Here is a 26,927-nt window from a genome sequence, read left to right on the forward strand (position 1 = left end):
TAGATTATTCTCTGCCGCTGTTCTGTCGCCCAGTTTATAAATTCCTCTTTAAGTCTAACTTTCATGGAAAAGGGAGAGTACACAACCTAGTGACCCGTCAGTGAGTTCAGTTTTGTCCTCCTCGCGAGAGTTGTTCACCAATCCGCTGCCCGCGCTCAGGTAGCTGCTGGGAGCTGTAGTCCTCGCCTCCCGAGGTTTCTATTTCTCTGTACACAGATTTCCCCGCTTCGCCTACAAGTCCCAGAGATACCAGTGCAGTGACGCATGCGCAAAAAGTCCACTTCCGATGCATCAAGGCCTTGGGTTGACCTACATCAGGGGAAAGAAGATGGCGGCACCGGCTCGACTTTGTCTGAAGGTGATGGGGAGAGGCTTTAATTAAGTTCATATGGAGGATAGAACCTGGATTGTTAGATGTTCTGTAGCTTCTAATATTTCTACTGAATCTGCGGTCATTAAAATAAGGTTTAATTCAGTGAATTTGCTTGTAACATTGGTTTGGATTGTATTGCTGACTTGAAATGTTGGCAAATATATTGGAGTCATTTATGGTCTTCGTTTTTATAAGATTAACATTTTTTCAGCTCTTTTAAATGTAGAGGGTTTGAGACATGATTATCAAATTTCACTTTGACTCTTCAAAAGTGGTCCTTTCTTGATATTCAGAATTCACTTGGGTTATTTATTTGGAATGCATTTAATTACAGTACCTTACAGTATGGGAGAAATGAATTTAAATAACTTTACTGAATGAACTAATTTTATTTTTTATCAACATTTTGTGTAAATTGAAGTACTGTTATTGTGCTAAGTGGAGCAAACAAAGGACAGATCTAACTGCTCAAAACTGTAAAGGTATGAGGTGCTGTGGGCTGTTGGAAGAAACAGATTGGATGCTATACCAATCCTTAAACTTATGGCACATCACATCCTTCACTTCTCCAACACCATCAAGTCAGGAGCTTGGCTGTAGTTCAATGCACGGTGTAAAAAAGTGAAATAGAAACAGCACAAGACATATCTTGGAATTAGGTGCCAAACTATTGAAGCCACTACAGAGTTACATGCATGGAATACACTAAAAATAGTAGGCTATAAACACAGATACTGGACCTATAACCAATATATAAGAATGAAACTGTATCCATAATGCATCTAGTCAAAAATGGTGATGGACATGCATCTATTAGGTGGTTCCATAGTATATGAATCCTCAACCACGATGGATCCCAGCACAGGCTTGCAAGAGACTTGACTGCCAAATGTGCTGAGTCGGTAATTTCACTTTAATCTTTGGCCTCCTTATCTCGAGAGACAATGAGTAAGCGCCTGGAGGTGGTCAGTGGTGTGTGGAGCAGCGCCTGGAGTGGCTATAAAGGCCAATTCTAGAGTGACAGGCTCTTCCACAGGTACTGCTGAAAAATTTGTTTGTCGGGGCTGTTACACAGTTGGTTTTCCCCTTGCGCCTCTGTCTTTTTTCCTGCCAACTGCTAAGTCTCTTTGACTCGCCACACTTTAGCCCCGCCTTTATGGCTGCCCGCCAGCTCTGGCGAACGCTGGCAACTGACTCCCACGACTTGTGATCAATGTCACAGGACTTCATGTCGCGTTTGCAGACGTCTTTAAGGCGGAGACATGGATGGCCGGTGGGTCTGATACCAGTGGCGAGCTCGCTGTACAATGTGTCTTTGGGGATCCTGCCATCTTACATGCGGCTCACATGGCCAAGCCATCTCAAGCGCTGCTGACTCAGTAGTGTGTATAAGCTGGGGATGTTGGCCGCCTCGAGGACTTCTGTGTTGGAGATACGGTCCTGCCACCTGATGCCAAGTATTCTCCGGAGGCAGCGAAGATGGAATGAATTGAGACGTGGCTCTTGGCTGACATACGTTGTCCAGGCCTCGCTGCCATAGAGCAAGGTACTGAGGACACAGGCTTGATACACTCGGACTTTTGTGTTCCGTGTCAGTGCGCCATTTTCCCACACTCTCTTGGCCAGTCTGTACATAGCAGTGGAAGCCTTTCCCATGCGCTTGTTGATTTCTGCATCTAGAGACAGGTTACTGTCTCTCACAAAGTTCCTATCATCATTGATGGAAGTGTCCACCCAAATCAATTCACTCCATATGATAAGTAGCTGCATTCACTAGACACAGTAAAAGCTATGGGACCTGCGAACATCCTGGCTGTACTGCTGAAAATCTGTGCATCACAAAGAGGTACTTCCCCTAACTAGCTGTTCCAGCAGAGCTCTACCGCTGTCATCTAACCAACAATTATAAAACATTGTCCAGGTAGGCCTTGTCCACAAAGAGCAGGATGAATCTGTTCTGGGTACTTATTGCCCTATCAGCCTCCTGCCAATGATCAGAAAAATGTCATCACTAATGCCATCAAGATAATTGTACTCACCAATAAGCTGCTAACACTCAGTTCGGATTCTGCCATAACCAGTCAACCTTGATTTCATCATTTTGATCTGTATGCAGTTGGAAGAATTGGAATACCTGAGGAATAGTGAGAGTACATGCCTTCAGTGTTAAGCAGCATTTGATTAAATATAGTACGAAGGGGGCCTAGCAAAGCTAAGATCAATTGGGGGCTGAAGGGGAAATCCAGCAGTGGCTGGAGTCCTATCTGCACTAAGGAACAAGGTTATAGTTTTTGAAGGGTCATCAGAAATTACTGTATCCTGACTGTTTTTCCTTCTCTCATTTGTCTAGTTCAAGGAAACTAAAGCAAATCAGTTGTAAAACCAAAAATGTGAGAAATACTCAGCAGGTCTGACAGCATCTGTGGAGAGAGAAGCAGAGTTAACGTTTCAGGTCAGTGACCTTTTATCTGATGAAAGGTCACTGACCTGAAACGTCAACTCTACTTCTTTTTCCACAGATGCTGCCAGACCTGCTGAGTAATTTCCAGCATTTTTTGGTTTTATTTCAGATTTCCAGCATCTGCAGTGTTTTGCTTTTATTCATTACACAGTTATATTCTGATCGAAATCAGATAACTCAGTACAGAGACTGTTAACTTGCACAATGTTGGATAGAGTACGATATCTTGCACTTTTTAGGAATCTCAATATGAAAATATGAATTAGGAGTAGGCCCCTCGAGCCTGCTCTGCCATTCAGTAAGTTCATGACTGAACTGATTACTCCACATTACCACCTACCCCCGATAACCTTTCACCCCCTTGCTTATCGAGAACCTATCTCTCTCTGCCTTAAACATATTCAAAGATTCCGCTTCCACTGCCTTTTGGGGAAGAGAGTTCCAATACTGTGAGTAAGACTCCTTATTTTCCTGACCACCAATCACTCTGGATCTGAAGCACAACAGTTTGTACAATTCATCCACTAGTACTTTTCCAAAGTGTAGCCTGAAAGATGCCTGAAAATGTAAAGAATCTCCAAATATAGGTCTCCGTCTGATTTTTTTAAAAAAATTCTTTCATGGAATGTGGGCATTGCTGGCAGGCCAGCATTTGTTGCCCATCCCTAATTGCCCTTGAACTGAGTGGTTTGGTAGGCCATTTCAGAGGACAGTTAAGAGTCAGCCATATTGCTGTGAGTTTGGAGTCACATGTAGGCCAGACTAGGTAAGGACAGCAGATTTCCTTCCCTAAAGGACAGAGTGAACCAGATGGGTTTTTACGACAATTGATAGTTTCGTGGCACTATTGCTGAGACTAGCTTTCTATTCCAGATTTTTTAATGATTAATTAAATTTAAATTCCAGAAGCTGCCCTGGTGGGATTTGAGCCCATGCCCCAAGGGCATTAGCCTGGGCTTCTGGATTATTAGTTCAGTGACATTACCACTACACCACCCCTGTCTCCCCTCCAAATCACACATCATCCTGACTTGGAACTATATTGCTGTTCCTTCACTGTTACTGGGTCAAAAACCTGGAACACCCTTCCTAACCTCACTATGGGTGTACCTGCTCCAGATGGATTGCAGTGGTTCAGGAATTGTGCCTTTTGGATTGAAAAATTGTAAAATATAAGAAGGGAGAAACCTGCTAACTGCAGAGCTGTCAGTTCAAAGTCAATTGTGGGAAAGTTACTGAATCTATTGTCAGGTACAGTGACACTTGGACAAGTACCAACTGATCAGAAAATTTGTGTAATAAGAGCAAACTACTGTGAATGCTGGAACTCTGAAATGAAAAATGCTGGAAATACTCCATGTCTGGCAGCATCTGTGTCGAGAGAAGCACAGTTAATGTTTCAGGTCAATGACCCTTCATCGGGAGGGTCATGAAGGGTCACAGACCTGAAACATTAACTCTGTTTCTCTCTACACAGATGCTGCCAGACCTGCTGAGTATTTCCAGAGAATTTCTGTAGTACTGTCTGTAGTCTACTTGATTTACTGGCATGGTGTATTGGGGAGTGTCTATGGATGTTGTCTGTTTGGACTTTCGGAAGGCATTTTATGAGGTTTTTAATGAGAGATTATTAGAAAATATGAGGGCATACTGAATTGCAGAATGTCATTGGTTGGTTGGGATGTAGGAAACCCTAGAGTAGGGATAAAGGGTTTGTGCTTTGATTGCAAAGATATGATAAATTGGGTTCCCCAGGGACATGTGCTGAGGCCTCAGCTTTTCACCACATTTGTTGATGACCTGAATGAAAGAGAGTTGAATATCTAAGTTTATACACAACATTAAGTTAGGAGGCACAGTAAGTTGTGTGGACTGGAGCAGGAAGTTACAAAGGGACATAGACTGATTAAATGAGTGGGCAAAGCTATTGCAGATGCAAACAAAATATTGGAAATACTCAGGTCAGGCAGCATCTGTCGGAAGAGAAACAGTTAATGCTTCAGTTTGGTAACCTTTCGTCAGAACTGGAAAATATTACAGATGTAATGGATTTTAAGCAAGTACAGAGGCAGGAAGTGGGTGGAGAGGAAAGAACAAAAGGAGCAGGACTTTGATAAGGTGGAAGTCAGGAGTAATTTAAATGACAAGGGATGTTAGTGCAAGATAAAAGTGGTGGGTAATGAGACAAAAGATGGGTTTAGAGCAGCTGTAAATGGCAGCAGCAGCTGTCTGAAAAAATTAGAGCAGTCATGTTCTGAAATTGTTGAACTCAATATTGAGTCCGAAACTATTGCAGAGGTCATAGATACAGCACTGAAACAGGCCCTTCGGCCCACAGAGTCTGTGCCGACCAACAACCACCCATTTATACTAATCCTACATTAATCCCATATTCCCTACCACATCCCCACCATTCTCCTACCTAAACTAGGGGCAATTTACAATGGCCAATTTACCTATTAACCTGCAAGTCTTTGGCTGTGGGAGGAAACTGGAGCACCCGGCGGAAACCCACACGGTCACAGGGAGAACTTGCAAACTCCGCACAGGCAGTACCCGGAACCGAACCTGTCATTCAATGTGGGGAAGTGTGTGTGTGGTCATCCACTTTGGATTAGAGAAAGACACATTGTATAATTTCTTAATAGTGGTAGAGGAAAAGGAGTTGAGTTTCCAAGTGCACACATCACTAAAAAATCTGGTGAACAGGTACAAAAGCAATCAAAAAAAGTTAATGTTCTTTATCTCAAGTAGGTTAAAATACAAAAGTAAGGAAGCGATAATTCATTTGTACAGAATTTTGGTCATATGGACTTTGGATCTGTAGTACCATAATCAGCTTTAACTCTGGAGGGCCTACACGTAGATTCCCCAGAATGATATTGGGTCTTTAAGACTTAAATTGAGGACAGGTTGCATAAATTTGGCTTTTATTCCTTGAATTTGGAAGTTTGAGATATGATCTAATCAAGGTCTTTAACATTATAAGTGGATTCGATAGGTTGGATACAGAAAAACTATTTTGTTTGTTTGGGGAATCCAGAATAAGAGGGCATAATTTTCGTGTTAGGCTGTTCAGGAGTGAAATCAGGAAGCAATTTTTCACAATTGGTAGTCGAAATCTGGAACTCGCTCTGCAGAACTACTGTACTGATCTGGAAAGACACTGTCTGGGCAGGGTTGGTAAAATATTCTAAGTTATCTCTGTAAGGTTGAGTGCAGAATATATCTTTTATGCATTTCAGATTGGCCCTCCTGTTGTGCCCAAGCGATGTGTCCTAATTTTTTTTTCATGGGATGTGAGCCTCGCTGGCTAGGCCCACGTTTGTTGTCCATCCCTAATTGCCCTTGAGAAAATGGTTTTCCATCTGGTGTAGATTTACCCACAGTGCTGTTAGGAAGGGAGTTCCAGGATCTTGACCCGGTGACAGTGAAGGAACGGCGATATAGTTCCAAGTCAGGATGGTATGTGACTTGGAGGGAAAGTCGCAGGTAGTGATGCTCGCAAGCATCTGCTGTCCTTGGGGTGTGGGTTGGAAGGTACTGCCAAAGAAGCTTTGGCGAGGTGCTGTTCTGCATCCTGTATATGGTATACACTGCTGCCACTGTGCACTGGTGGTGAAGGGAGTGAATGTTTACGGCGGTGGATGGGGTACCAATCAAATGGGTGCTTTGTCCTGGATGTGTGAACCTTCTTACGTACAAACCTGTGAATTAGAAGCAGAGTAGACCATTCGACCCCTCGAGCCTGCTCCACCATTTGATAAGATCTTGGGTGATCTGATTGTGGCCTCAACTCTACTTTCCTGTCTGCCTGCTGTAGCCTTTGGCTCTCCTGTCAATCAAAAATCTATCTAACTCAATGACCCTGCCTCCACTGCTCCCTGGGGAAGAGAATTCCACAGACTGACAACACTTAGAAAAAAATTCTCCCCATCTCCATCTTAAATGGGAGACCTCTTATTTTTAAACTGTGTCCCCTTGTTCTAGTCTCTCCCATTAGGGGAAACATCCTTTCAGCATCCACCCTGTCAAATCCCCTCAGGATCTTGTATGTTTCAATAAGATCATCTCTCATTCTTCTAAACTCCAATGGATACAGGCCCAATCTGTCTAATCTTTCCTCATAAGATAACCCCTTCCTCCCAGGAATCAGTTGAGTGTTGGAGCTGCACTCATCCAGGCAAGTGGAGAGTATTCCATCACACTCCTGACTTTGGCCTTGTAGATGGTGGTCAGGCTTTGGGGAGTCAGGAGATGAGTTACTCACTGCAGAATTCCAGGCCTCTGATGTACACTTGCATGGCACAGATGTTACTTGCCACTTATTAGTCCATGCCTGAATGTTGCCCAGGTCTAGCTGCATGTAAGCACGGACTGCTTCAGTATCTGAGTCATCGCATATGACACTGAACACAGTGCAATCATCAGTGAATATCCCCACTTCTGATCTTTTATAGTGGAAGGAAGGTCATTGTTGAAGCAGCTGAAGATGGTTAGTCCTAGGACACGACCCTGAGGAGGTCCTGCAGTGATATCCTGGGGCTGAGATGTTTTGCCTAACAACCACAACCGTTTCCTTTGTACTAGGTATAACTCCAACCAGTGGAGAGTTTTCCCCCGATTCCCATTAACTTCAATTTTTCTAGGGCCTCAATGTCTCACATCGTACGGTAATCTTTGTGTTTGTGTTTTAATCTTTGATCCGTGTCTGCAGAATGTGAATCTTAATGTCAGTTAAAGTTGATATATTTCCTTTGACATTTTTAGGTTCGTTGCTTCAGCACCACAGCAGTCAAACCAGTGAGCAAACTGGTCATGGTACGTAATAGTTTAAAGCTTTTAATTTATCTTTTAACTTTGATAAAGTGCATTTGCAAAAATAGTTTTGTAAGAGAGAGTAACAGTTTTACTGACTGCATAATCAAACTATTACTCATAATACAGTAATGAAAACAGAAAATGCTGGAAATACTGGTGGAGAGAGAAACAGGTTAAAGTTTCAGGTCTGTGATCTTTCATCGGAACTTGGAAAAGTTGGAGATGTAATAGGTTTTAAGCCAATGAAGTGGGAGGGTCGGGAAAGAACAAAAGGGGAGGTCTGTGATAGGGTGCAAATCAGGAGAGATTAAGTGACAAAAGAGTTTGTGAGAGACCAAAGAGAGTTTTAAAAAAAACAAAAGATGTGTCCAGAGGAGGTGTGAATAGCAGAATCATGAAGAATCGCTGTCTGAAAGCCAAAAAAAAGAGAAAAATGAGAGAGCAAAACCGAAACCAGAAAACAAAATGGGAATTGAAATCATGGTCTGAAATTGTTGAACTCAATCTTGAGGCTGTGAAGTGCCGAATAGAAAGAAGAGATGCTGTTCCTCAAGCTTGCATTAATCTTCACTGAAACACTACAGGAGGCTGAGGTCAGAGTGGCAGCAAGGTGAAGAATTAAAATGACTGGTAACTGGAAGCTCGGGGTTATGCTCGTGGACTGAAGGAGATATTCCGCTAACCAGTCACCCAATCTGCATTTGATCTCCCCAGTGAAGAGGAGACCGCAATGTGTACAGTATATGAAATTGAAAGAAGTATAATTAAATCGCTGTTTCACCTGGAAGGAGTGTTTGGGGCCTTGGATGGTGAGAATGGAGGCAGTAAAGGGGAAGTGTTGCATCTCCTGAGCTTGCATGTGAAGGGGAGGGGTGATTGATGAGTGGACCAGTGTGTCGCAGAGGGAATGATCCCTTCAGAATTCTGAAAGGGGAGGGAAGGGGAAGATATGTTTGGTACTTCTTCCCTTCTCACTGTTCAAGGTACCAAAAGGTGAGGTGAAACAGCAATTACTCATACTTATTACAATTTCATATACTGTATTCGTTACTTGTAACGCAGTCGTCTCTACATTTGGGAGACTAAACGCATACTGGGTGACTGCTTTGCACAACACCTTCATTCAGTCTGCAAGCGTGATCCCAAGCTTCCAGTAGTTCATCGTATAAATTCTCCTCTTTGCTCCCACTTTGACTTCTCTGTCCTCGGCCTTCTGCAGTGTTTCAGTGAAGCTCAATGTAAGCTTGAGGAACAGCACCTCACCTTTTGATTCAGCATTTTACACCCTTTCAAACTCAACACTGAGTTCAACAATTTCCAATCATAACCTATGTCACCACTTTCCTTTTCCTTTGTTGGTTTTGATTTTTCTCTCTTTTTGCTTTTGAACAGTAGCTATTTGTATATTCGTAAGTATGTGATTGTGCCATTCACATACTTTTTTTATTTGTCCCATTACCGCTCCCTTTGCCTTTTCACAATCGACTGTTTTGTCATTTAATCTCTCTTGCCATCCATCTTCCTTTTTGTTCTCCTTTTCCCCCCCCACCCCTTTTTTTTTTACTTGCTTTAAACCTATTACATCTCTAACTTTTTCCAGTTCTGATGAAAGGTCATTGACTTGAAATGCTAACTATTTGTCACTCCACAAATACCTACAGTATTTCATTTTTGTATTAGTGCTTCTCATAATACGATCTTCCTTTGACAGAACTGTAGTACAAACTGATTCCTAGTTTATTCCCACTCATTGGTCCTTTTGGAGGAGATAGTGATAAAGTTCTATTTTAGCTTACCAGATGACTAGTTCCCATAGTAGTTTATAATGGGACACATTGGTGTTTCTATTGCTGTGATTGTGGGAAATGTTTTTTTGAAGACTATACTGGTGCAGCATTGGTCCAATGTGTTGATTCATCAGTGCACTTGCCAGGCTGGTGGAAATGCCCTACCCCCAAAATGTGTCTTAAGGATGGAAGGGATGGAGGTGAGTAGACTCCAGCTGTTACTGCAGACCTTCAAATGACTACCTCATTGATGGAGTAACAAGGGCAGGTTTTCTGCAGGGTCCGGTGAGTCCAAGATGACAGAGGAGGAATTGGAAATTAACATCCTCCTTTTAGGGGGGAAAGCGGGGAGATGGTTTTTCAACTACAGACAAGTTTTAAAATATGTAAATGTGATCTAAATTAATTTATCAGCCAAAGCGTTCTTGACTTTATCTTTATCTGATGATAAACTCTTTCTCTTCTCCCAGCCCATCATATTGCTGTGAAGTCCAATTACAACATTGTCAATAGAATTAAGTAAAGCACATTGTTGAGCGTTTGAAAGTTTCTTACTATTTCCACTTTAGCTGTGAGAAAGACACGGAGCACTACAATTATATATTATTGTCCTCCCCACCACAAGCTTGCACTGTAACTGGAGAGCATTTTGAGATGTATGATATTCAGGTGACTTATTGGTGGTTACGAGTCTGCCACAGATAGTGGGAACCACATGAGGTGATAAATGCTGACTATCACAAGACACATGCACCACATCAAATTCATTAGCTTGTATAAATTTTGCTGCAGCATATAGGGCGGCACAGTGGCGCAGTGGTTAGCACCGCAGCCTCACAGCTCCAGCGACCCGGGTTCAATTCCGGGTACTGCCTGTGTGGAGTTTGCAAGTTCTCCCTGTGTCTGCGTGGGTTTCCTCCGGGTGCTCCGGTTTCCTCCCACATGCCAAAAGACTTGCAGGTTGATAGGTAAATTGGCCATTAGAAATTGCTCCTAGTATAGGTAGGTGGTAGGGAAATATAGGGATAGGTGGGGATGTGGTAGGAATATGGGATTAGTGTAGGATTAGTATAAATGGGTGGTTGATGGTCGGCACAGACACGGTGGGCCGAAGGGCCTGTTTCAGTGCTGTATCTCTAAACTAAACTAAACATACTGATGGTATAGCAAAAATCACCACACAGCTTCACTGTGTATCATTGGCACATATTTATTTGAAATTGAGACGTATTAATTTCTTCTTTGCTGTACTAAGACTAGATATGTAATTAATAGTTGATCTTTTTACGCTCAGCCACCTATTCAAGTCTATGGAGTGGAAGGTAGATATGCCACAGCTTTGTACTCTGCTGCCAGCAAGCAGAAGAAACTGGATCAAGTGGAGCAAGAACTACACAAGATACTTGTAAGTGGAGATTCTTTACAGCCTTTATATTAAGTGAAAGAAAGATGCATTTAAAGTTGTACAGCCTCACACATTAGCTTAGAGTTTTAAAAGTAGCTGTAAAGTTGGGGTCAAATGAAGAACTGTCAGAGTAAGAATTCCGAATCTCAAGTTTGGGGAGGCGGCATCAATGAGGAAAAAGTTGTATGATTCTTCATGATAAAGAAAATTGATACGAAAAGATTACCTCAGGTGCCTCGGTCATCTAATATCTGTCTGGAATGGCACTGACAAAGGCCTGGAGCAGGTCACCTGCCTCCACACCTGGCTGATAAGGCTGCATGAGTAGAGATCCAAAAGAGCAGTAAAATATCTTGAAGGTAGGCCTTTATTTAAAAAAAAGTTCAGTAAAATCCAATAATGTAAATTGAAGGCTCTCATATTTGCATGAACTATGCCAAATGTCTTTAGTTTTACATTGAGACTGATAGACTGGTGGAATAACATAACATGAAATTCAATGCAGAAAAGTGTGGGATGATATATTTTGGTGGGAAGAATGTGGTGAGATAATACGTGCTAAATGGTACAATTTTAATGGGGATGCAAGAACAGAGAAACCTGGGGGTGTTTCTTCACAAATCGTTGAAGGAGACAGGACAGGCTAGCAAAGCAACTAAAGTATATGGGGTCTTAAGCTTTATAAGTAGAGACATGGGGCTGCATTTTAAGACTCCACCACCGAAGTAGGAGGCGGACGTAAAGAAAATGTGGTACCTGGGTGCCATGTCACGGAGCCGCCGCGATTTCAAACATGGCGGCTCATTTGCATGGCCGCGGCGCCCGCAACAACGCCCGCCAGCAACTGCATCCTGTGCTAGTTTTAAAGGGCATACAACCCTCAAGGCCCATTTTAAATTTAAATGGCCAGGTAAGTTGCATGAAACTGAATTAAATAAACTAACCAGGCACTCTACCACCACCCCCCCCCCCTACAATGGCATATCTCAACATTCCTGCTCTTTTCACCCCGGATTACAGATATTTCAAATTTGACATTCCCACCGCACCACAGCCCCCAGCCAAGGGTCGGCACCTTTATCCTTTGCCCCTTTACATCACCCCCCCCCCCTGCCGACCAATCCGCAGCTTTGTAACCCTATTACGCCTCTCCTGCACAGTGGGGGGAAAAAAACTCCTCTCCCTCCGCCGCCCCCCCCCCCCCCCCCCCCCCACACAGGTGTTGCGCTTTGTTTCCCCGAATAGGGATTTGAAGGAGGGGCATTGTCGGCCGCCCGAATGAAGATCGGTGTGGCGATTAAGGAGGCGAAGGGACCATCATTAAATCAGGTATGTTAATTTACATCCATATGTAAATTGTGGTCCTGTCACCAAGCGGCAGGGCAGCTGCTGCGAGCCCTCGCCGCGCCGAAATCGGTATAGGGCCTGCTAGTGTTGGGCCTCCGCCGTATTGATCTTCATTGCCCCTCCAGCGGAGGGGCTTTAAAATCCAGCCCATAGAGTACAAAGGCTAGGAAGTTATACTAAACCTATATAGAACACTAGTTTGGCCCTAGTTGCAGTGTTGTGTCCATTTTCTTTGGCCTCCTTATCTCGAGAGACAATGGGTAAGTGCCTGGAGGTGGTCAGTGGTGTGTGGAGCAGCGCCTGGAGTGGCTATAAAGGCCAATTCTAGAGTGACAGGCTCTTCCACAGGTGCTGCAGAAAAATTTGTTTGTCGGGGCTGTTACACAGTTGGCTCTCCCCTTGCGCCTCTGTCTTTTTTCCTGCCAACTGCTAAGTCGACTCGCCACACTTTAGCCCCGCCTTTATGGCTGCCCGCCAGCTCTGGCGAACGCTGGCAACTGACTCCCACGACTTGTGATCAATGTCACAGGACTTCATGTCGCGTTTGCAGACGTCTTTAAAGCGGAGACATGGACGGCCGGTGGGTCTGGTACCAGTGGCGAGCTCGCTGTACAATGTGTCTTTGGGGATCCTGCCATCTTCCATGCGGCTCACATGGCCAAGCCATCTCAAGCACCGCTGACTCAGTAGTGTGTATAAGCTGGGGATGTTGGCCGCCTCGAGGACTTCTGTGTTGGAGATACGGTCCTGCCACCTGATACCAAGTATTCTCCGGAGGCAGCGAAGATGGAATGAATTGAGATGTCGCTCTTGGCTGACATATGTTGTCCAGGCCTCGCTGCCATAGAGCAAGGTACTGAGGACACAGGCTTGATACACTCGGACTTTTGTGTTGTGTGTCAGTGCGCCATTTTCCCACATTCTCTTGGCCAGTCTGTACATAGCAGAGGAAGCCTTTCCCATGCGCTTATTTAATTCTGCATCGAGAGACAGGTTACTGGTGATACTTGAGCCTAGGTAGGTAAACTCTTGAACCACTTCCAGAGTGTGGTCGCCAATATTGATGGAGCATTTCTGACATCCTGTTCCATGATGTTTGTTTTCTTGAGGCTGATGGTTAGGCCAAATTCATTGCAGGCAGCCGCAAACCTGTCAATGAGACTCTGCAGACACTCTTCAGTGTGAGATGTTAAAGCAGCATCATCAGCAAAGAGGAGTTCCCTGATGAGGACTTTTCGTACTTTGGACTTCGCTCTTAGACGGGCAAGGTTGAACAACCTGCCCCCTGATCTTGTGTGGAGGAAAATTCCTTCTTCAGAAGACTTGAACGCATGTGAAAGCAGCAGGGAGAAGAAAATCCCAAAAAGTGTGGGTGCAAGAACCCAGCCCTATTTCACGCCACTCAGGATATGAAAGCCATTAAGGCAATGGAGAGGGTACAAAGAGATTTATTATAATGGTTCTAAGGATGAGAGATTCCAGTTATGTGGACAGACTGGAGAAACTGGGTTGTTCTCGTTACAGCAGAGAAGGCTCAAAAAAGATTTGACAGAGGTGTTCAAACTCATAATGGATTTAGATAGATTAAATAAAGGGAAACTGTTTCCAGTGGCTGAAGGGTCAATAACCAGAGGATACAAATTTATGGTGTTGGTAAAAGAACCAGAGGTGACATGAGGAAAACCTTTTTATGCAACGAGTGGTTAGTGTCATGAAGACCCCAACTGCAATGAATGAGGCATATTAATTTCCTCACATGAAATATTAATTTTAAACTGCCGCTGCACAGAAAAGACGACTTGTTTAAAGAGATCACAGTAGTGGCTGGAAACATTTGCATTCTAAGAGACAGTTGCCTGGAGGAGACAATGGAACTGCTCCCTGATCCAATTAACCCAAATAGATTTTAATCAGACGTTGAATGTGTAACACGCCAGCATTCCATTCATTCCCCCCCCACCCCCTGCACTGACAGTGTGAGCTAAGATGGAGAATCCACACAAAACACAGGAGAGTTTGTTGGTAAAACCTAGTCACATGACTCACCTGCTGGCCCGGGGTTTTTGAATTGTGTTCACAGAACAGTTTGAAGACAGAGACTGCAATTGGAAGGCAAAAGAGAAGGAAGGTCTCTTCCTCTCACGAATTTCCAGATACACTGAAGCCACTTAAACCTCAAGAGAGAAGACTCTGACATCGAAACAAATTTGGGCCCCAACTAAACGGCAAGATTTAACTGCAATCAAAGACTCTAGATCGAACTCAAAAGACAGTAAATGAACTCCAGCTATAGCTTCAAACTTTTCTCCTTTATTCTTACTCCTCTTCCATCTCTATCTGCGTGTGTTTATCGCGTATGTATGCTAGCGTGGTCACGTCCCGTATTCGTAGTAGTTTTAACTGAATTAGAGTTTTAAGGTTAATAAACTTGCACCTTTCTTGCTTAAATCTAAGAAAATCTGTCTGGTTGATTTCTTTGCCACTACAATTGGACAGCAGTGAACAAGGATTCACTGAGGGGAAGCTTAAAACATGGTGTTTTCAAAAATTTAACCCTGTTGTGGTCAAACCAGGAAAAAGCTGAGAGGGGACCCCTTTCTCACCTAGTCGGAACAGAAATTTGGGGGCTAGCATCTGGATTCGACCCACAGACAAACGAGAAATTGGAAGTGAGAAGTCAAATTGATCCCAATCAAAAAGAGAAAAGATTTCAATACAGGTTTTCTTGTGGTTGTGTGTGATTGAATACTAACATGTCTGCGACTGAAGCCAGTAACTCCCCAAGCCAGGGTGAAGTAACTTGAGATAAGTTAAAAGCACTGTCTATGGAAGAGTTGAGAAAAATGGCTGAGCAGTGCGGGATCATTGTCTGTGCCAAAGCTAGAAAGTCTGAATTCCTAAGACTAGTAGCCAACCTTTTTCCCTTGAATCTGAAGAAGTAAAAACAGGGTTAGAAATTGACTCCGACAGGGTATTGCTAGCAAAGATACAATTGGAACAGCGGAAACTTGAATTTGAAGAGAGAGAGAGACAGAAGAGAGAGGAGAGAGAAAGAACCTTTCAGAAGGAATGCGCGGAGAGTTGAGTTGGCTTGAGTTAACTAGGGGGTGCCAGAGTAACCCCAGTGAAAACATGGCCAAGATGGAGGATTGTAATTCAGGGCTGGGTACAGAATTGTTAAAATTTTCCCAATTGATTCCAAAATTCAATGAGGGAGACGTGGAAGCATTTTTTTTATCTTTTGAAAAACTTGCAAAGCGGTTAAAGTGTCCAGTTCAAACTTGGAATCTGCAGTTACAAAGCAAGCTATCAGGCAAAGCCCATGAGGTTTATTCCCTGTTGCCAGATGAGAGTTGATGCAATTATGAATTGACAAAAAATGCTATCCTCGGGACACACGCATTAGTACCGGAAGCCTATCGCCAAAAGTTTAGAACCCCCCAAGAAGCAAGCTGATCAAACTTACCTGGAGTTTGAGAAGTAAGCAGCTGGCTTTTGATCAGTGGCTGAGGGCTCTTAAAGTGCAGCCCAGCGATGAAAATTTGAGAGGTAATTTTGCTACAGGAATTTAAAAACTCTCTCCCACTCTCCAAAAAGACACATGTAGAGGAACAGAAAGTTCATCGAGCCCGTCAAGCCGCAGTGCTGACTGATGAGTTTGCTGTCATCTATAAGTCAGTTCCCCAGAGGAAAACCTTCCTAATCACCCCCACAAATCCAAAAAGGGCAAAGGGTGGGAAGGTGCTAGAAGCCCAAGCAGTCCTGGGAGGGAAAGAAAAGCAGAAGACACAGGGGGCCCTCCTCCAGCCAAAAAGGAAGGTGCTGTAAGTAGGAGTGAGACCCGGAGACCTGTGTGCTTCTGTTGTAATAAAGCAGGTCATCTAACAGCTGACTGCTGGAAACTATGGGGAAAGCCTATAGGGTTAATCAGGGCACACCCACTCAGTGAAGGAGAAAGGACCCTGATGGAAAGCAGAGCTGAACAAGCTGTGGCTTTAACTGCAGCAGTAGTAAGGCCAAGGAAGCACACTGCTGTGAGTGCAGGAAAGTTTAATAGGATTCCTGAAGGTTATCAGGATTTTGTGTCTGAAGGGAGAGTAACCCCATACCCCTCGAGTGGGGCAAGCAAGCCCACAGTAACCCTCAGGGACACAGGCCACTAGATCCCTTTTACTGGCAAAAGGCCTGACCTTTCCCCCAGAAAGTGCAGGAAATACCAGAATGGTGGTGAATGGTCCTGGAGGGCAGTGCACGCCTGTACCTTTACGCGAGCGCACTTGGAGTGCGACCTAGTTTCGGGACCGGTGATCGTTGGGATTGTCCCTAGTTTGCCTGTCGGCGGGGTTACCCTGCTCCGAGGTAATGATTTGGCGGGGGCAAAGCTGGTAGCTTCCCCAGTAGTGAAAGAGAGACTGCAGGAGGTCAGAGAGACAGGGCAGTGGCAGGAGACAATCCCTTGCAGTTTCCCTGAATGTGTAGTGAATGGTCAAACCAGCTCCCACAGAGTAGACTGAATTGGCACTGCAGGCAGATGACCTTGAGGTCTGTCTGAGACTTTCTTTGGAAAGTTAGAAAACCCAGGGAATGAATTAAATGAATCTCTCCGAGCCGAGGCTCAGCAAGCCGACCCAGTATTGGGAGAGCACAGGCTGCCCAGTCTGAAATTGAAGCAGAGGCCATCCCTGATTGCTATTATTTTAAAAATGAGGTACTGATGAGGAAGTGAACTTCTCCTCACAGACCAGAGGACAAAGAGTGGACGGTGGTTCACCAGTTAGTGGTGCTGCAGAGATACCGGAGAGAAATATTAAGAAGGGCCCATGAGATTACAATGGCTGATCATGTCAGTATATAAAAAACCAAAGCCTGCATAAGACAGTAGTTTAACTGGCCAAAGCTCCACAAAGATATGGTGGAGTCCTGTAGGAATTGCCACATGTGCCAGGTTGAGGGGAAACCCCAACCTACAGTGAAATCTGCACCCCTAAGTCCTGTATCGGTGTTTGGAGGACCCTCCAGCAAAGGGCTGGTGAACTCTAAGGGACCCCTGTCAAGAACAAAAGGGGACAGGCAGGCAACAGAGCTGGCAAAACGTTAGGGAGGAAAGGGGAAAATGGGACAAAGCGGGCAGGTTAAATGAAGTCTGGGAGGAATCCCGAATGGAAACCCCAACTGTCCGGACAGCCATCCCTGAAAAGTTTTAAAAGATTTACCCCACATCCTCCTATGTAAACACAGACACCAGAAGCACCCCACCAGAGTTGCTTACAACATTTACAGAAACCAGCAAAGAAAGTCCTCCGGGGGCAGAGAAACCGTGAGGGTGATGCCTCACCTAGTCAAAGTGCCGCAGTGGGGTCCAGTCGCATCCGGACAAATACCTACAAGCAGGGCTGTCTCAGGACAAAGGGAAGATTAGCAAGGAATCCACCCCCACAGTCAGGAGAAAAGGGAACCAACCATCCCCTAAGGTGGAAAACCCTTGCATGACTAATCAAAGCTCTGAACGAAAGTTCAGAATAGATCCACCCACTACTGACTCTCATGAGCAGAACTCCAACATAGGGCTAATTAAATCTAATCCTCCCCCTGCAGACCTCAACATGTTTATTGGGATGCCAAAAAGGGCAGTTTAAAGCGGCACTGCTACCGAGAAAAGACAGGCGGTAACAATTTTTAGGATTTCTGAATGAAAGAGATGCATGTGTGTTTTCCTATACTTATTCTTCTCTCTAGTCTTTTAATGAAATGCTCTTCTAGAAATCGCATTTCGTTCTGGGTATGGAGGTGTCATGAAGATCCCACGTGTCACGAATGAGGCATATTAATTTTGTAATGAAATATTAATTTTAAATTGTTGCTGGACTGAAAAGATGATTTGTTCAAAGTGATCACAGCTGTGGCTGGAAACATTTGCATTTTAAGAGACAGTTGCCTGGAGGAGACAGTGGAACTGCTCCCTGATCCAGTGAACCCAAATGGATCACCAAACATTGAATGTGTAACAAGCCAGCATTCCATCCCCACCCCCCACCACCACTAAGGGTGTCTGCTAAGATGGCAAACCCACAAAAAACGCAAGAGAGTTTGTTGGAAAACCTAGTCACATGCTGACCCAGGGTTTTTGAATTGTGTTCATAGAACAGTTTGAAAACGGAGACTGCAATTTGAAGGCAAAAGAAGAGGAAGTTCTCTCCCTGGCTCTCACTGTCTTGAATTTCCAGATCCATTGAAGCCACTTAAACCTCAAGAGAGAAGACTCCTACATCGAAACAAGTTTGAAAGCGTGCACTGGGCCCCAACTAAACAGCAAGATTTAACTGCATTCAAAGACTCTACATCGAACTCAAAAGATAGTAAATGAACTCCAGCTATTGCTTCAAACTTTTCCCCTTTATTCTTTCTCCTCTTCCGTCTCTATCTACGTGTATTATCATATATGCATGCTAGTGTGGTTGCGTTAGAGGCCTGCTACCCGACCCGAACCCAACGGGACCCGACGACGTGTCAGGTTCGGGTCAGGTCGGGCCCATCTTCCGGGGCCGACTTTTGGGCTCCGGTCAGGTCGGGCCGAGTCCAGATCAAGTCGGGTCAGGTCGGGCCAGACACACATGGTAAGTGCTCTGCTGGTAAGTATTAAAAATAAAAAAACTTACCTGAGCTGGGAGTCCGGGCCAAAACTGAGTCTGCGCAGTGAGCGAGTGACGTCACTATGACGTCCCGTGCATGCGCTGCAGCTTCTTGCAGGTTTGATGTCAGGAAGACAAGTAAACTGATGGTCGTGGCGGGCTTGGGTCGGGCTCAGGGCAAAATCGGAGGGACTCGGGCCGGGTCGGGCTCAGGTTCACTGTGGTTCAGTCGGGTTCTTTTTCCCGACCTAAAGCAGGTCGCATTGCGTTATTCATAGTAGTTTTAACCAAATTGGACTTTTAAGGTTAATAAACTTACACCTTTCTTGTTTAAATCTAAGAAAACCTGTCTGGTTGATATCTTTGCCACTACAATTGGAGAGCAGTGAACAAGGATTCACTGCGAGGAAGCTAAAACATGGTGTTTTTAAAAATTTAACCCTGTTACAGTCAAACCAGGAAAAGACAGAGGGAACCCCTAGAACCCTTTCTCACCTTGTCGTAAGATTCGGATTTGGAATACACTGTCCAGTAGGATACAGATTCAATAGTAGCTTTTAAAGGGAATTTGATAAATACTTGTAGGATAAAAAATTGCAGGGATATAGGAATAGCTGGGGAGTGGGGCTATCTGGATTGTTCTTCAAAAGATGCGGCACAGACTGATGAATGGTCTCCTTCTGTGCTTCACTATTCAATGATTCCATGCAATATTGCACTCTGAAACCTGTGCTGGCCTTAGAAGTCAACAGAAAAATCTCCATCTATTGTCACTTAATCATATTAATCATCAGTGTACATTGTAGCCCCAGTGTGCGCTCTCTCTCTCTCTCTCTCTCTCTTTTTAGCAAGGTGCAATTTTTTTTTGTTTTTCTTCAATCTTTTATAAGCTGGATAATTAATTTGAAAAAATACTATTTTCGAAGTGGTATAATCAACACATTTATGTTTGTGATATCCAATTTTTAAAAAAAGCATAAAATCCAGAAATTGGAGAAGCTATTGATTGAGAGCCATAGAAGGAGATTTCTTCTGTAAGCTGTGCTGATCTGTTTGTGAAGGGTGTTTCAATTCCTTGCACATATTTCTTCATCCCAGACTGTCCTAGTGTGAGGGGATGTCCTATTAGATGGAAGGTGTGTCACGACTCTAAATGGCATGACGTACCTGCTATCTGATATGGATGTCAAATGTTTAATTTACTATTTGATGTACCCTTCTCTTCAGACTTGTTTTTACTGTAATGTACATTGTTTTTACCAACTATTTCCTTGCCATTTTTGAAGATAAGCACCCTGCTCGCGAATGTTTGTCAGTGGTAAGAATTGTTCAAGAGTGCTTACAGAGATTTCCTTTATTAACCAAATTCTTCCTGAAACTTGGCATTGGCCTTGCGAGAAACCGTAGTCCTTGATAGCTTGACATCAAAGCAATGACGTTTAACGTTGTCAAAGCAATAATTTAGTATACTGCAACTAAGGAGAAGTATATGCATGTTTTGTCCCTATGTGCTGATGGCTATTTTAGTCATTCTAGATACTTCCTTCAGAGTAATCTTTTATTTGCTATACTTTGACTTGCTAACCGTTTCATCTCCTTGTTTATGTTACAGTCACTAATGAAAGATCCCAAATTCTATGGCGTGGTCATCAATCCCCATGTTAAGCGTAATATCAAGCAAAAAACTGTGAATGACATCCTGTTAAAACAGAAAGTTTCCCCAATCATGCTCAACTTTGTCAGTAAGTGATTGCGTTACCTCCAAAATAATTTTGCATTTGGCAATATTTTCAGTAATCCATATAACATTGCAAAAACAGAATATTTGAATTGCAAGTCACAATACAGCTTGGTAATCTAGTAATTATTCCATTCAAAAATGTTAATGTCAAACAATTGATAACAGTATCTATCCAAATTGAATACAGTTGCTTTATAAACACAATAGCATCAATTAGTAAACTGTATTTGCACTTTAGTGGGCAAATTATTTTTATTTATTGGCCAAAAAAAGGACACATTTCTGTATGCCAACTGAAGACATTCTCTCGCCCACTGCCCACCCCACACCCCACAGAATCAGTTGCTAATAAGTGAGAAAACGCAAAACAATATTGTCTGTGTACAGTTGTCATTTTTTGCAATTGTGTTAAAATGTGTTAAAAAGTGTAAAATACTTGAAATAATTAGAAAAAGGAGTCCATATATCTTAATAGTTGTCTTGCATAGGTTTAGTTATAGGTACGGTTTTGTTTTCGGTAGTTTGAAATTTTCCACAAAAAAAAGTGTTACCTTCCAGCTATCTGATGGATAGAGCTATAGAGATTTACAACACAAAAGGAGGCAGTTTGGCTATTTGTAACTGTGCGGGCTCTAGAGCCATCTAAAACTAATAGCTTTACCCTGCTATCTTTCTGTAACCTGCCATTTTCCTCTGCTTCAAATGTTCATTCAATTTTCCTTTAGAAGATACAATATTCCTTATGATTTTCTTCAGTATTATTATGACTAATTTTATTATCTGCCACCTTTTGAAATTTCAGGCAGGAAGTTTTTATTTTATTTTTATTTTATTTAGAGATACAGCACTGAAACAGGCCCTTCGGCCCACCGAGTCTGTGCTGACCAACAACCACCCATTTTTATGCTAATCCTACATTAATCCCATATTCCCTACCACATCCCCACCATTCTCCTACCACCTACCTACACTAGGGGCAATTTACAATGGCCAATTTACCTATCAACCTGCACGTCATTGGCTGTGGGAGGAAACCAGAGCACCCGGCAAAAACCCATGCGGTCACAGGGAGAACTTGCAAACTCCGCACAGGCAGTACCCAGAACTGAACCCGGGTCGCTAGAGCTGTGAGGCTGCGATGCTAACCGCTGCGCCACTGTGCCGCCCCATGGTTTAAAAAGTAAACCATTTTAAACAGCTCCTACTATTAAACTGGTAAAATCAATTGGTTAAATGCGAAATAGAGTAAAATTTTGAAAATTCCACTAATTATGCCCCAATCACACTCAGTGAGACTTACCACCTTCTTGCTTTTTACATTCAACTCGGTTCTTGCAGCTTAACAGCTTTTTTGGTCACGGTTCACTTAATTAAAACATCTTCCTACTATGAAAAGATGAAATCAAAATATTTTTGTGTCTTAATTCATAATGCGAACATATATATTCTGCCTAGGAGTATTGCAAAAAGCATATAATTGTCACAGAAGACGAAATTAGGATCCTCCTTTAGCCAGGGGGCTGATACACTTGGAACCAAATCCCAATGAGTTTCAAGATTAAGCATTAAGCGGTGGTAATGACAGAAATCTTATATATTTTCTTCAGACTTGTTAGCTGAGAATGGGCGGTTGCGCCAGACCCCTGATGTTGCTGTTGCTTTTAGCAAGATCATGAGTGCACATCGTGGGGAGGTTCTCTGCTCAGTCACTACTGCTCAGGTAAAATGAGTTCTTTCGTGTAAAGTTGTGTTAATGTGTGTTAAATGGTAAACTTCAAGTTCACTAGCCGTTTTGCGAATTTGTATTGACCACTGTAGAGTGATAAGTACCAAAACAAATGTTTTTATTGAGAAACCAAGACGAGATCCAAGGCCCATAGTGGACACTGCGACAAGGTTGAAAACAAACGACTAGGTAAACCAGGAAATAATGATTAGATAACACTAAGCTTAGACTTTAAAGCCTCAGGGTTATTGGAGGAAGTGAAGAGAAAAATTATAATAGAAAGAGAGGTTGAAGGTGAAAGAGATCACCAAATGTCGGAGCTTAATCTTGTTTATTATCTAGGACTGAAAAGCATCCCCAGGTATGGGAACAATATAATCTTGGATGGATTTGTGCTTTTGTAGAGAGTTAGTAGTTGTTGAAGGGGAAAAGCAGTATTCGACATGAAGAAGAAAAAAACTGAACACTTGGAGGTGGTTTTAGCAATAGAGAGAATTTGAGATAAGAAATGGGAGAGAGGCCAGAAATGGTAATGGGTGAAGGAGGATTGAGGATAGTGCCATAAAAGCCAAGAGCTGCTGGCTAATTATTTGAAAGGTGTGATGAATAAAATGTAATAATTCAACATTAAAACTTTGAAGTTGAGTGTGCTGGGGTGCTTGAGCTGAAGGAAATTAGCAAAGATAAAGTGGACCAGTTACCAAAAGAGTGCATTGAGCAGAAGAGATAACGGATGACGAACTTGAGAGTTAACAGGAAAAGGCTCAGTTTGAGCCATTAGCTATAACATAGGTGGAACAATTTGAGAGAAAACTAGAACATTGATTTACTGGGATGCTATATAGGACAGGAAGATAGAGAGCAGCAGCTTTAAATCTATCAGACTGTAAACAAAGTGAGAATTAAATGAAGGAAGAAGCAGTTACTGACACCAATACAAGCAACAGAACATTGCAGGAAATGAAACCAGAACTTAGGCGCCACAGACATGCAGCCACTGTTTACTGTGTGTGTACCATGGAGATTATTGAGCCTGATAGTGAAGGTAGTTGAATTATATAGAGAATGTAACCATATAAGGAACTGCAAGTCTAACAAATGACTACTTGAAAATCTGAATTTGACATTTTCTTTCTTCATTTGGCAGCCCCTGGATGAAGCGAATCTTACAGAGTTAAAAACTGCTCTTAATGGTTTTCTAAAAAAAGGTGAAACCTTGAAACTGGAGACCAAGGTAAAGTGAAACAGAAACAATTGGCCAGAAAAGGCTGTGATTCTTCGCTAAAAGAGAGAAAGCTGAGGTCTTTAAAGTTATGAAAGAGTTTGATAGGGTTAACGTAAAGAAGATGTCTCCACTTATGTGGGTACCAAAACCAGGGGTCATAAATATAACATGGTCACTAATAAGTCCAGTAGGGAATTCAGGAGAAGCATCAGAGAGTAGTAGAATGTGGAACTCACAACACAAGGAGTAGTTGAGGTGAATAGCATAGATGCATTTAAGGGGAGCTAGATAAGCACATGAACGAGAAAGAAATAAGTTGTACTGATGGGGTTAGATGAAGAGGGGTGGAAAGAGGCTCATAGAATTATAGAATAGTACAGAAGGAAGCCATTAGACCCACAAAGTCTGCACTGACTGTTTCGAAGAGCAATCTAGTTAGTCCCACTCTTTCCAAATATCCCTTTAATTTTTTTTCTCTTTCAAGTATTTATCCAATTTCCTTTTGAAGCATAAACACCAGCATGTACCACTTGGGCCAAATGGCCTGTTTCTGCACTGTACATTCCATGCGTTTCTGTGGAATTACTTTCTACTATATCTCTTGTCACTTATATAAACACTCTAATGTATATTATTTATACTTAAGCAAGACTGGCAATTAAAAAAAAAAGTTTGTTGGAGCTTAGGAGCCTTTTTGCAGTACAAGGAGATGTAAAATTCCAATGCCATATTGCCATCAGTGAGAGAAGATGTATTTGCAACATGGCCATTTTTCATAAGTAGCCTCCATTATAAATGGGGATACAGATTTTTAATGGTAAATGTAACTCAAATATTTGATAAAAGGATGTAAAGGACAAACTTTTGAATTTTTTTTAATATAGTTAAGTGGAAACATGGACACAATTTATTATTTCACTTTTTAAAAAGTGATCATTTTGATTGGATCCTAGCATCTTCTGATTTACATGCAGGACCCCTACCACCACCTCTTTCATGCCAGTTTGGATCCTATTCAATTTCTAGTATTTGTGTTTTCAGTTTTTCAGTTTCTCCTAGGTTCAAATTTGGCCATTTTCAGTTTTGCTTTCCCAGAAGAGGTACAAGAAATAGTGACCAAGAAAAAAATGTTAATGCAGTGAATTAGAGAAATCAAAAGGGAGCAAATCCCAGAAACAGTTAATATTTAAGGAGAATTTGTACAAAGAACAGTACAGCACAGGAACAGGCCATTCGGCCCTCCAAGCCTGCGCCGATCTTGATGCCTGCCTAAACTAAAACCTTCTGCACTTCCGGGGACCGTATCTCTCTATTCCCATCCTATTCATATATTTGTCAAGATGCCTCTTAAATGTCGCTATCGTACCTGCTTCCACCACCTCCCCCGGCAGCAAGTTCCAGGCACTCACCACCTTCTGTGTAAAGAACTTGCCTTGCACATCCCCTCTAAACTTTGCCCCTCTCACCTTAAACCTATGTCCCCTAGTAACTGACTCTTCCACCCTGGGAAAAAGCTTCTGACTATCCACTCTGTCCATGCCGCTCATAACTTTGTAAACCTCTATCATGTCGCCCCTCCGCCTCCGTCTTCCAGTGAAAACAATCCGAGTTTATCCAACCTCTCCTCATAGCTAATGCCCTCCAGACCAGGCAACATCCTGGTAAACCTCTTCTGTACCCTCTCCAAAGCCTCCACGTCCTTCTGGTAGTGTGGCGACCAGAATTGCACGCAATATTCTAAGTGTGGCCTAACTAAAGTTCTGTACAGCTGCAGCATGACATGCCAATTTTTATACTCTATGCCCCGAACGATGAAGGCAAGCATGCCGTATGCCTTCTTGACTACCTTATCCACCTGCATTGCCACCTTCAGTGACCTGTGGACCTGTATCTCTCTGCCTGTCAATACTCCTAAGGGTTCTGCCATTTACTGTATACTTGCCACCTGCATTAGACCTTCCAAAATGCATTACCTCACATTTGTCCGGATTAAACTTCATCTGCCATTTCTCCGCCCAAGTCTCCAACCGATCTATATCCTGCTGTATCCTCTGACAATCCTCATCACTATCCGCAACTCCACCAACCTTTGTGTCGTCCGCAAACTTACTAACCAGACCAGCTACATTTTCCTCCAAATCATTTATATATACTACAAACAGCAAAGGTCCCAGCACTGATCCCTGCAGAACACCACTAGTCACATCCCTCCATTCAGAAAAGCACCCTTCCACTACTACCCTCTGTCTTCTATGACTGAGCCAGTTCTGTATCCATCATGCCAGCTCACCTCTGATCCTGTGTGACTTCACCTTTTGTACCAGTCTGCCATGAGGGACCTTGTCAAAGGCTTTACTGAAGTCCATATAGATAACATCCACTGCCCTTCCTTCATCAGTCATCTTTGTCACTTCCTCAAAAAACTCAATCAAATTAGTGAGACACGACCTCCCCTTCACAAAACCATGCTGCCTCTCGCTAATAAGTTCGTTTGTACCTTTTTCCTTTTGTTTCTTTTACCTTGCCCTCTCCTGAAGGCTTGACTCCCTGCTGAGGTACATTTCTATATGTGCTAGCCACACTTTCATACCTGACTCAAATACCAATTTGGTGAATGAGTAAGTCAAAATCTATTTTGTTACCTGGGATTATTGGTGATTCTGCTTATGGTTCCATGAGAGCTATAAATGATGGCCTTGACTATTATCCATGTGTGAACCTTTACTTTGAACATTGTAGGCTATTGAACCATAGAACATAACAGCCAAATCTAATTATGTTCCTGCTGCTAATCTGTTCACACAAATGCCCTTCCAGTAGGAGAACTAGAAAGCAATCAGAAGCTCTGTTGCTTTACAACTGCACCCTCCCCTCCCCACACCACCCTTCCCACCTCCAACGCAAACAAACCAAATGCTAGTGAAACCAGTTATATCATTCCTACCACTTGACCAGATGAGATCAGCTAACTTGGCATAGATTGGAAATCTTCTTTCTAGTCTCTATGGCTCAAGTCTTTGCTGGTTAATATCAGTGAGTTATCAAGAGAACCAGATTATATGCTTCTCACGTTTTGTTATTTATGATCAAGCACTGTGGCTTCAAAACTGCGGTAAAGCACACGTTTCTATTTCATAAGAAAATAACTTTTTTTTTAAATTCTAGACTGATCCTTCAATCCTGGGTGGAATGATTGTCAGTGTTGGTGATAAATACGCTGATATGTCTACAAAAACTAAGGTTCAGAAACTCAGCAAACTAATAAATGAAGCTATGTAACAGCATCTGAATCTGAGTAATTTCCTGTTGGACGTTTGCTGTAAATCCATTCCACTGTGTGTACAGTGATCACTGTATATGATGGACTTCCATTATTGTGCAAAAAGTTTAATAAAAGCATCTTCCTCTGAAA

General features: G+C 42.8%; 1 protein-coding gene across 1 annotated transcript; it reads left to right on the plus strand.

Moving 5' to 3' along the window:
- Window positions 1–267: 267 nt before the first annotated feature.
- Window positions 268–26,927, plus strand: atp5po (ATP synthase peripheral stalk subunit OSCP). Its single transcript, XM_068041125.1, has 7 exons — window positions 268–358; window positions 7,605–7,655; window positions 10,737–10,847; window positions 20,436–20,565; window positions 22,172–22,284; window positions 23,438–23,524; window positions 26,681–26,927. Exons 1-7 carry the CDS (start codon window positions 287–289, stop codon window positions 26,792–26,794), a joined length of 678 nt encoding a protein of 225 aa, XP_067897226.1. The 5' UTR covers window positions 268–286; the 3' UTR covers window positions 26,795–26,927.

Source organism: Heterodontus francisci, chromosome 10 (genome assembly GCF_036365525.1).
Source record: "Heterodontus francisci isolate sHetFra1 chromosome 10, sHetFra1.hap1, whole genome shotgun sequence".
Lineage (NCBI taxonomy): Eukaryota > Metazoa > Chordata > Chondrichthyes > Heterodontiformes > Heterodontidae > Heterodontus > Heterodontus francisci.

Bases quoted from the DNA above. Each gene is read 5' to 3' on its own strand.
- atp5po (XM_068041125.1), top strand. From the start codon at position 287: ATGCATCAAGGCCTTGGGTTGACCTACATCAGGGGAAAGAAGATGGCG. The intron at 10,848-20,435 runs GTAAGTGGAGAT...TTTATGTTACAG, and splicing joins AAGAACTACACAAGATACTT to TCACTAATGAAAGATCCCAA. The intron at 23,525-26,680 runs GTAAAGTGAAAC...TTTAAATTCTAG, and splicing joins CCTTGAAACTGGAGACCAAG to ACTGATCCTTCAATCCTGGG.